Source organism: Debaryomyces fabryi (genome assembly GCF_001447935.2).
Source record: "Debaryomyces fabryi strain CBS 789 chromosome Unknown contig00116, whole genome shotgun sequence".
NCBI lineage: Eukaryota > Fungi > Ascomycota > Pichiomycetes > Serinales > Debaryomycetaceae > Debaryomyces > Debaryomyces fabryi.
This window is the reverse complement of record NW_015385542.1, coordinates 1-11,188: the sequence shown is the minus strand read 5'-3', so window position 1 is coordinate 11,188 and position 11,188 is coordinate 1. Positions and strand designations below refer to the sequence as shown.

General features: G+C 35.6%; 6 protein-coding genes across 6 annotated transcripts; 3 read left to right on the top strand and 3 right to left on the bottom strand.

The window, feature by feature from the left end:
* Positions 1-121: 121 nt before the first annotated feature.
* On the top strand, positions 122-928 carry AC631_04376 (GTP cyclohydrolase I; the record flags this gene model as incomplete). Its single annotated transcript, XM_015613205.1, has 1 exon — positions 122-928. One exon carries the CDS (start codon positions 122-124, stop codon positions 926-928), a length of 807 nt encoding a protein of 268 aa, XP_015465961.1.
* A 215-nt stretch (positions 929-1,143) lies between these two features.
* On the bottom strand, positions 1,144-2,616 carry AC631_04375 (glutamyl-tRNA(Gln) amidotransferase subunit; the record flags this gene model as incomplete). The annotated part of the gene is made up of 1 exon (XM_015613204.1): positions 1,144-2,616. The coding sequence occupies one exon, from the start codon at positions 2,614-2,616 to the stop codon at positions 1,144-1,146; it is 1,473 nt and encodes a 490-aa protein (XP_015465960.1).
* A 165-nt stretch (positions 2,617-2,781) lies between these two features.
* Positions 2,782-5,049, top strand: MES1 (methionine--tRNA ligase; the record flags this gene model as incomplete). Its single annotated transcript, XM_015613203.1, has 1 exon — positions 2,782-5,049. The coding sequence occupies one exon, from the start codon at positions 2,782-2,784 to the stop codon at positions 5,047-5,049; it is 2,268 nt and encodes a 755-aa protein (XP_015465959.1).
* Positions 5,050-5,300: 251 nt separating this feature from the next.
* AC631_04373 (uncharacterized protein) lies at positions 5,301-5,549 on the top strand (the record flags this gene model as incomplete). Its single annotated transcript, XM_015613202.1, has 1 exon — positions 5,301-5,549. One exon carries the CDS (start codon positions 5,301-5,303, stop codon positions 5,547-5,549), a length of 249 nt encoding a protein of 82 aa, XP_015465958.1.
* Positions 5,550-5,667: 118 nt separating this feature from the next.
* Positions 5,668-9,150, bottom strand: PSD2 (phosphatidylserine decarboxylase 2; the record flags this gene model as incomplete). The annotated part of the gene is made up of 1 exon (XM_015613201.1): positions 5,668-9,150. One exon carries the CDS (start codon positions 9,148-9,150, stop codon positions 5,668-5,670), a length of 3,483 nt encoding a protein of 1,160 aa, XP_015465957.1.
* A 292-nt stretch (positions 9,151-9,442) lies between these two features.
* On the bottom strand, positions 9,443-11,080 carry SRP101 (Signal recognition particle receptor subunit alpha; the record flags this gene model as incomplete). Its single annotated transcript, XM_015613200.1, has 1 exon — positions 9,443-11,080. One exon carries the CDS (start codon positions 11,078-11,080, stop codon positions 9,443-9,445), a length of 1,638 nt encoding a protein of 545 aa, XP_015465956.1.
* Positions 11,081-11,188: the final 108 nt, after the last annotated feature.

Sequence of the window (11,188 nt, the reverse complement as noted above, 5' to 3'; positions counted from 1 at the left end):
TCACGTGAATAAAATTCGACAACTGCGAAAAGATCTAAATCGTTCATTAATGACTAAGATTAGCAAGTTTTTCAAGCTTTGGCAATAGAGTATTAGAAACTGAAAAAAGATATAGTATACAATGTCAGGGAAGAATGATGAGGTAGCAAAAAGTGAGCCATTTAATGGTACTTATTCCCCCAAACCGATTTTACCATTGAAAAGATCAAGATTGGCTGGCGATGATATTAATCCGAGCTTTGGTACACCTTTACAAACCAGGGTTGCTTCACCATGTACTTTGAACCCTCCTATTGACAATGATGGATTGTCTTGGCCATCCAGAGGTGCTCGTTCCCGTATCGAACAAACACAGGAAGAGGCTGATGCTAGAGAGCTGAGAATAGCTTCGGCAGTCAAGACCATCTTGACAGAATTAGGGGAAGATGTTGATAGAGAAGGATTATTGGAAACTCCTGAACGTTATGCCCGTGCAATGTTATACTTTACAAAAGGGTATGAAGATAACATAAGAGATGTTATCAAGAGAGCAGTTTTTGAGGAGAATCACGATGAGATGGTTATTGTGAGAGACATCGAGATATACTCATTGTGTGAACATCATTTAGTGCCATTTTTCGGTAAGGCTCACATTGCCTATATTCCAAATAAGAGGGTGTTGGGATTATCCAAATTGGCCCGTTTGGCTGAAATGTATGCCAGAAGATTTCAAGTTCAAGAAAGATTGACGAAACAAATAGCGATGGCATTGGGCGAAATTTTGAAGCCTAGAGGAGTAGCTGTTGTTATAGAGGCAACTCATATGTGTATGGTTAGTAGAGGAGTCCAAAAGACTGGATCTTCAACCACTACCAGTTGTATGCTTGGGTGTTTCCGTGATCAACAAAAGACAAGAGAAGAATTTTTGACTCTATTAGGCAGACACTAAATGGACTTTAAGAAAATGATTTCAACATTTGTTTTCTAATCTTTTATATACCTTTGCATTTTTATATTTATGGTTTAGTTCTACCTTTTTCTACCAACTTTTTCTAGTCAACCAGTTACTAATGATGTTATGATATTCAACTGTTCATTTCATATATTGTTTAAATATAGCATTAACTTTATTATGTTTACAGTATATACAAGACAAGCAACCGACTATGTAGTGCTGTTAAGTTTCATCAACTCGGCGGTAAAATTAAGAAGAAAGTAGTCATCACCAAACTGAGCCATCAATTGCATTCCCTGTGGGATGGTTGGGTCCGTTCCTGGGGTCTCCCATGGTATTGATATAGCTGGCATTCCTGCTAACGAGGCAGGTACTGTCAATATATCATTTACATAACTATTTAAAAAGTTTTCCTTATCATGACGCAAATATTCTTCCACGCTCAATGGTCCACTCATGGCCGTTGGAGTAACAATAATATCACATTTTTCAGACAGGAACTCAGCAGGATCATTCATCAATAAATTTGGGAAGTTCAATATTTCGTTAAATTCTTCAACGATATCCCGGCGTTCATCTGTAGCTTTGAAGTAATGATTACCCGAATCTGCCGACATAGTATAATTCCCAAGAATTATTCTTCTTTGAACCTCAAGGCCTAAAGATTTACTCCTGTTTTCTGCTATAAGTTCTAATGGCGAGTCTTTCAAATTATTGGTATTAAACCCATATCGTATTCCATCGTAACGAGAGAGGTTTGAGGATGCTTCCGCCGTAGCTAATGCAAAATAGGCCAGGATCAGCTTCTTTAAAGAAGGCATAGATACCCTTCTTACAATGTGTCCCATATCCTGTAACGTACAGAGCAAATGCAGCCAATGCTCTCTTGTCTCTTGTGATAATTCCTTAACTAGAAATTCATCAGGGACACCAAAGACCAATTGTGACCTACTTTTCTTGTATATTTCTCTCTCCTTACTTATTTGTTTTCTAAAGTCAGCTGGCAATGACGTAGGATCTTTCGGATCATGTTTATCTAAAACCTTGAAAACATTCTGCACAGTATCAACATCCTTTGCAAAAATCCCAACAGTATCTAGACTTTGAGCATAAGGGATTACACCCCATCTTGATATTCTTCCATATGTAGGTTTGAAGCCTACAACACCGCAATAGCTAGCAGGCAATCTCACCGAACCTCCTGTGTCTGTACCTAGACTGAAAGTTGCTAGATCTCCTTGAATACTGGCTGCCGATCCTCCTGACGAACCACCAGTAATATGCTCTTTTTCTTTAAACAATGGGTTTACAGAATGTCCATAGTATGAATTAACATTAGCTGATCCCATACCGAATTCATCCAAGTTGGCTTTTCCTATCATCGTCAGACCTTGTTCTTCCAATAAGGTGATCACTGTGGCATCAAATGGACTACAATAATTATCAAGCATATTTGATGCACATGTAGTAGGCTCCTTTGTAGTAGCTATGTTATCCTTAGCTATAAATGTTGTTCCCACCAAAGTCTTGTCCGAATCTACCTTGATTTCAGCATCTCTGATATTTAAATCTCTAGATGATATCAAACTATTCCATTCGTCAGTCGCTTGACTCGTTATATTCCTTAAGGACATCAAATTGACATATCGCTTCAATTTCACGTTTCTGACCAATCTTAGCATTATGTTATATGTTTCTAGTAATAGTTATCTTCTTATTAGTTTCTTCTCTTAGTTAAGGCCTTAAACATTTTTGTGTTACAATATATGAGTAATGAGCATTCAACTTTTTAGAACATAAAAAGAAGATCATTAATCCTAGAAACTAGCAAATTACATACGAATAACATGTCTTCGCTTCAGTTAATTGGTGAAAAAGGTAGCTACTTATTGACATTAACTAATAATTTGAAATTATCTATAGCTACTGCTATTTATCAACCTAAATTAAGTGCTTCTTTGAGTGAAAATGACTCATCTCTCTCATTGACCGATAAGAAGACAGGCTTCGAATTATCGGAACCAAATGCTATAGTAAAGTACCTTGCAAATGATTTCAGCAAAGATAGTGTTATAGAGTTCGAAGAAACTGGCCTTTATAAAGCTTTGAAATCGAATAAAAAGGATGCAGTTGTTCAGGCCATCAATGAGAGCTCTGTACAACTTGAAAAGGTAGAAACTTCAGCTAGCCAGATCATTCTTTTTGCTGCGGTATATGGGGCATTAAATGATGGTAAGAATGAAACTCCAATTAGCAAGTGGTTTAAGGAATTTAGTGAACTTCCAAAAGTATGCGAAGGTATTAAGCATGCCTTGTCTATTACAACATTAGAAAGACAAAAGAGCGAGAATACTGGAGTTCAAAAGGTTCAAGTCGGTCATTTAGTGAAGAAGCAAGCAGACAGAATTCTCCCAAAGGAAAACGAAAGAAATATCTTGATTACTTCTGCATTGCCATACGTGAATAATGTTCCACATTTGGGTAATATTGTTGGTTCTGTTTTATCAGCAGATATTTATGCTCGTTATGCTAAGAATAGAAACTATAATGCTTTGTTTATTTGTGGTACAGATGAATATGGTACTGCTACTGAAACTAAGGCTTTGGAAGAAAAAATTACACCAAAGCAGTTATGTGATAAATACCACAAGATCCACAAGGATGTTTATGATTGGTTTGATATAGGATTTGATTATTTCGGAAGAACTACTACTACTCAACAAACTGAAATTGCTCAAGATATCTTTATGAAATTATTTAATAATAAATATTTAGAAGAGCAGACCACTGAACAATTGTACTGTGAAGAGCATAATGCGTTTTTAGCCGATAGATTTGTTGAAGGTACTTGTCCTAAATGTCAATATGAGGATGCCAGGGGTGACCAATGTGACAAGTGTGGTAATTTATTGAATCCATTCGAATTGATAAACCCTCGTTGTAAGGTTGATAATGCTAAACCAATTCCTAGAAACTCCACTCATATTTACATTAAATTGAATGATTTGGAACCAGAACTTAAGGAATGGGTTGAAAAAGCCTCCGAAGAGGGTGCTTGGTCGAAGAATTCAAAGACTATCACCAATTCATGGTTGAAACAAGGTTTAGAGCCAAGATGTATCACTAGAGATTTAGTTTGGGGTACACCTGTTCCATTGGAAAAATTCAAGGAAAAGGTCTTATATGTTTGGTTTGATGCCACAATTGGTTATGTTTCTATCACTGCAAACTACTTCAAGGACGACAAAACAGAGGATTGGAAGAAATGGTGGAGAAATCCAGAAAATGTCGATTTATACCAATTTATGGGTAAGGATAATGTTCCTTTCCATACTGTTGTTTTCCCAGCTACGCAAATTGGTACTAGAGACAACTGGACCAAATTGCACCACTTGAATACAACCGAATATTTACAATATGAAAATGGTAAATTTTCTAAATCGAGAGGTGTAGGTGTATTTGGTAACAATGCAAAGGACACTAACATTTCTCCATCAGTCTGGAGATACTACTTAGCTTCTGTGAGACCTGAAACTTCAGATTCTCACTTTTCCTGGACCGAATTCGTTACTAAGAATAATTCTGAGTTATTGGCTAACTTGGGTAACTTTGTCAATAGATTAGTCAAGTTTGTTATCGCCAAATATAACGGTGTTATCCCAGAATTTGATCCTAAGAACATTCCAGACTATGATCAATTTAATTCCGAAATCAATCAATTATTAGCTAGTTACATTGAAAATATGGAAGCCGTCAATTTACGTCGTGGTTTAGAAATCGCTATGTCTATCTCATCTCGTGGTAACCAATTTTTGCAAGACAACAAATTAGACAATAATTTGTATACTAATTTACCGGACAAATCTGATGCTGTTATGGGCGTTGGTTTGAATTTGATTTACTTGGTTAGTGCTATCATTAGTCCTTTCATGCCAGAAACTACTACCCAAATTTGCGAAGTTTTGAATGCCCCTCCTTTATCTATTACCGATAAGTTCGAATTAGTTTTAGAACCTGGTCACTGTATCGGTAAGGCCCAATACTTGTTCAAGAGAATTGATGAAAGCAAAATCGATGAATGGAGAAGCTTATATGGCGGTCAACAGAAGGCCTAACTCAACTAATTATATAGTCGTATATACATACTAGATGTAATTTGATACAGCTACACTTTTAAACTATCAGATTGCTACTGACAGTATTTCATTACCAAACTACATCTATATAGATTAATCTATAATATATCAAATTCCGTGATGTTCCGAATTCAGGGTCTCTCCGGGGTACCACCAAAAAATTCGCAGTATAAATATATTGCATCCCCCACTAAATGATTTTGACGCAGAGGTAAGTAAATAAATCAATTATGTCTTTAGTTATCAAATCGCCAGCTACAATTGGATTATTGAGTGGATTGGTTTTACCACCATTGTTAGCAAAATTTGTCTTAGAACCTATATTCATACAAAGAAAATACGATGAAGTCCAGAATCTTAAATACAATGTTGAATATTTAGGGTGGCACGTTCGTGGATTGGAAGAAGCAAGTGGGTTTAAAGAAGATAAGTTTTATTCCCCTTTAAGCTTGTTTCCTGAACAAAGGTTTGATGTGTAAATAGGCCATTGTAACTCAATTACATGGATAAGAAAAGGTATGGAATCAAAGAGTAAATGGTACACAAAGGGTGTAGTTATGCAATATATGTATTTATTTAATTTGATTTATGTAACGACTATAAATCGTATGCATCGCTTTCATTACTGTAAAACAGACCTTCTTCTTCTAGGTCGTCATCCTCTTCGTCTTCAACAATATCCTCCTCCTTAACAACATCTACTAAATCTTCAATATTTGTGTGAGTACTCTCCCAATTACTTAATTCTTTGGAAGTATTTAAGTCGCCACCAGTAAGGGCTCTGATCAAATTCAACTTGAAATCCTTGGATTGAGCACCAAAATCTATATGGTCCCTCTTATACTCTTCAATCTCTGGTGCATGGCCTATACTTTCACCCACACGAATCAATGTTTCTACAGATGTATTCGAATTATTAACTAGATCAGAATCGAATTTGAACACCTTATTGTTAAATAACAAAAGAATAGTTGAACCACCAAATTTAAAGTAACCGATTTCATCTCCTCTTTTGACTTCATCATTTTCATTCTTTGTAAGAACAATTGACCCGACCATCATTGCACCAACAGCAACCATAATAACAGTACCAAATTCTTTAGTTTCTATGGGAATAATAGCACGCACATTTTCTCCAAAGACATCTAGTTCCGATCGAATAGCCATAGGGTTAACCGTATAGTATTCCCCATCGATATATTTGATATTCTTTATTACACCATCAACAGGCGAATGAAATCTGTGATAATCTTGTGGGGCTAGTCTGAAGATACCTAATGAACAACAGTCAGCTTTATATAGATCAGTTTCTTGGAGGTTATTGAAATTACCGTTGAAAAGTTTGGCTATCGTAAAGTTCCGCCCTTTAACCCAAACCTCTGTTGCTTGTTTAACAGTAGCAAAAGCTGTACAACGACAATCTGCTGGTGAAACAACAACTCTATTGTCATGAGGCGATTCGTTCGGTCTAGCATCTGGCTTCAACTTTCTATAGAAAAACTCATTGAAAGTATCATATTTATCTAAGTTCGGCTCGAGACATTGCGATAAGTCTAATTTATGAAATTTAACAAAAGACTCAATATCATTTTTCAGTTGTGGTGAATCAAATTTAGTTCCTTGCTTTATGCTTAATTTTTTCAATACTTGTCTAATTCGTCTGGTTTTGGCTTTATCAAAACCTTTGTATAATAATCGAATACCTAACCGAACATAGATTCCCATTTTCTCTTCCAAAATAATACCCGTAGTTCTATCCTGAACTAAGATATTTGCTGAATTGCTACCCAATGTATATTTTCCATAAGTAAGCTTGATTAAAACTTTTGTAAACCATCTTTTAGTAGCAATTTGTGGAGTAACATAAGATGAAACTAATAACTTATTGACAATACTCCAATCTTTTGAAGCACAAATTGCTACATGCGTAATTATATCACAGTCTTGCTTTTTAGATAATCGTTTCTGGCAACACAATGGACATTTTTCAATATCAAAGAGTTTATCATCAATCCCGGTAGAAAAATTAACATGATCCTCAAGAGCATCAATAATTTCACTGATTGATAATAAATCGCCTCCCCAAGCCAGTCTCTTATACTTATCAAAAAATTTGCTTACGATCTGATCACTATTTTCGCAGCCTAATGTATCCAAAAATGAAATTAACTCGATAAAGTCATATTTATCTTCAGTTTCATTCAATTCATATTGTTCTAATAAAATCCCCCATAATTGTCTTCTCAAGCTTTCATATGGCTCAAATCTAACTCGTATCTTCAATGTAGGATTGTACTTTCCTAAGTTCTTCGATTTATGTAGATCTAATGTTAAGTTCATAGTCTTAAATCTTGAAGTGTCTGCATGCAGAACAGTAACTTTTTTTCTGTTAGTGAATTTTTTCTTTCTAACAGAATGTACCATATTGTCGTCATCAAGTATTCTAATGCTTGAATTTTGGGAATCATTCTCTCCTGTAGATAGGGCTGCATCCAGGGCATTGGGCAATAAAGAAAATGAAGAAGGAGACAGATGTTTGTTTTCATATGCTGTAGCGGGAGGTGCTGTAGCCATGTTAGTAATATCCTTCATCCTTAAAGAGAGATTGGCAACATTATCATTGTAGGAAAATTGATCTTTATCAAGAACAAAAAATTGAATGTTAAAATTACTCTCATGTGGCAAGATTTCAAATGCTAATCTTTCATTAAATATTGGATTCAATGTATGACGTTTCCAACTACTTCTGAAGGTTTTCTTCCCAAATGTTACTACGACAAATGGATCCATGTCAAAAGTTGCACGATTAAAGCTCTTGTTAGGAGGTAAATCGGAACAAGACACAATTTCAAGAAATAAAACACCTAGGACAGCTCTCTTGCTTAAATTGAATTGCTCCTTTTCTTTCTTCTTTTTTAACCTTTTGAAACCGAAACTTCTTTTTGATTTCGATAATTCGCTCCCTAAATTCAGGATCCCTTTGGCGGCATTATCATTTGATAATGCATCACTTTCATAATTCATAGCACTATCACTCGAGAATATAGAGCCATCAGACATTGAACTAAGGTCGTCTGCTCCTACAGTCAAGAACTTTTGATTTCGCAACGATGAAACAGGACTGTGTTGCAGATCAGCCGATTCTCTGGCATCTGGATTTGATACAGCAGCAGAGCTGATCGATTCAATATCAGACAAGTCTGCCAGTAAACTAAGCACTTCCCCGGTATCAGAATAAAAACCTTGCTCATCAGGTTTTGTAACACTTGAATCAGGATCAGAATATATCAACAGTCTCTTCCACTCTAAGAAATGTTTTTCTTTATTTTCTTCTACTGTTATTGGTATCCCTGTTTCGGTATCCGAAAGACTTAGGGAGTCTACCTTTTTATGTAAATTTCCACTTGCTTTTCTGGAAGGGGGCACTACGTTGACAACAATTCCAGGAGAACTACTATCAACATTTAATGTCTCGAGCTCAGGAGTAGTCTCAGGATTTGGCGTTTGCGAAGGGGTTTGTACCTGCTCCTTCGTCTTTTTCGACTTTCTTTGTTTCCGCTTTTTTAATTCCAATTCGAACGATAATAACAATGAACCGGTAACAAAACTATGGTACTCTTTATTGGAGTATAGGTTGTACCACTTAAGATCAGACTTTGACTGAAACTTCCCATCTTTGAAGAAAATGTCGTTCAAGTTCAATCTCAACTCCCCAAGGTAGTTTTTGTATCTTTTATGTTTATCCCATACAGTCAAACTAAATACCTGAGAATAATCCCTCATCTTTAGTGGAAACTGTAATGTTGCATCCCATGATGGCTGACTAGTGTTAACTCTTCTTTTCGTTTTCTTCTTCACATTATTAAGTACAGCCACTAAAACTGGGTTTACATTTTTTCTACTAGATGTTGTTGAAGATGTAGCAGTTCCGGACTCATTCACACTTTCTGTATCAGCCTTCTGTACCAAATCTGCTGCTCTGTTAGCATTTATTTTAAAATATAAGTTATAATTTGTTCCTTCCTGAATAACATGTGTACCTGATGAGTTTGAATCCTTTCTCTTAGAACGAAGTCTCATTTCGATAAATAAGTCAATCTCTTAATTTATTATGACAATATACTATGTTAAAATTTTGCTTAGCATTGAAATGATATACAACCAGCTGTCTTAAATTAAAGACTATCAATTTTTGATCTGTTATAGATTGTATTGGAGAAACGCTGTCAAGAGTTGTCGCATTGTCGCATTTATTCGCTAACAAAATTTACTAGTAATTATAAGCCTTGTATTGACAATAGATACAGCGCTATATATATGCTAAATTAGGTTCCAAATAAGGAACAAACAAATGAGCAGGGGTAATATAATGTTAATTCATCAACATATCTACTACGGTTTTAACACTTAACCTCTTAATGTCAGTATAAGTTTGACCAGTACCTACAAACAAGATTGGTACCTTTGTAGCCATAACCATATTAATCATAGTTCCTACCAAATCACCAACGGTATCAACCTTTGATATAATGAAGAAGTCTAAGTTACGCCTGTTACCGAATGCATTATTGAAATTTATTGCTTGCTCAACTGAGTCAGTACCAACCAAAGCTTCACCCACCATGATAATTTTATCTGGGTTAGCTGCATTACCGAATTTTTTTAATGGAGTCATTAACTTAGCATTGGAGTGGGTCCTACCAGCCGTATCTATTAATACTATATCATAGTGTTCGTTAGATGCGTGCTGAATTGCCAGCCTAGCAGTTGCAACAACATGGTCACCACCACCGTAACCCTTTTCAAAAATATCGATTTTGGACTCGGATGATGAGGAATTATTCAATTTTTGTAGATTATTGACATGAACTTTCAATTGTTCGACAGCTCCAGACCTAAACGTATCACAGGCACAGATCAAAACATTCAAATTATTTTGCAAGAACCAGTACGCTAACTTGGCCAAATTGGTAGACTTCCCAACACCATTGACACCAACAACTGATATAACGTATGGTTTTTTTGATTCAGAACGGTCCTTGATCTCATACAATAAGTCTGTAGAGACATTAGGTGTCAAAATCTTGGTCAATTCTTCAACCATAGTTTGCTTGTACATGGCAATTGTAACTCCCTGCTTGTTAGCAAGCTTGTTTTTGATCTTGTCAAGTATTGTTTTAGCAGTCGGCGGAGCAATATTTTTTGTTATTAACTGATCATAGAATTTCTTTGAAACTTCATCTATATTAATCGATGAACCAAAGTAAGAAGTAACCTTTCCAAAAAACCCCCCTGATTTAGTGTTGGTGGATTCTTCTTCCTCTTCATCATCGTCTTCACCCAAAATATCATTCAATTCCTGTACTAGAACCAAATCATTATTTTTGCTAAATGCCGTAGGGTCAACTTTAAGCTGGTCATTATCAATCCTAGTATAGTCACTACTGGACTCATTCTTATTAGAAAAGTCTAAGCCCTCGGAGTTTCCGCTACTTTCAACCATCTGATCTCCATCCCATTTTCTCATCTTTTTGGCGCTGGCTCCCGTTTTCTGCTTATTTGGGGTGCTCGTACCACTATTATTACTAGATACGGTAGATAATGGTGTTTCAATGCCCTTTACCACAGGTTTTTCAGTCTGTTTGTATTTCATCAACTGGTTAAACTGAAAATCTATTAACTTCTTGACTTTTTCTTCTGTTTCTTCATCGTCTTCGTCGTGTTCTTCGGTGATCTTAGTATACGTTTTTAAGATCCCTATCAACGTCTGTTTGATCTTTTCACTATCCAAAGTGGTAACAATGTCAAAATATAGCGATGCATATCTTCCATCTCTCTTATAACTGTAGAATCTTTTTTGATTAGAGCTTGTGGTGAAAAAATTTGTTTCTAATTCATTGTACGTCTCATTGACGATACTTGCAATATGTTCGTTAAAGCCACTAATTTTATTATTGTACAGGTAATTAATTTTACCTGATGGCTCAAATACAACAAGTGATTGAGACATGATTTATGATTATATAGAATATATCCAAATTTAACTTTGAAGCGAATTGATAGTGGCTTCAATAAGTGATTCTCAACTAATGCTCAATTTTCACTCAGAGATCTTAAC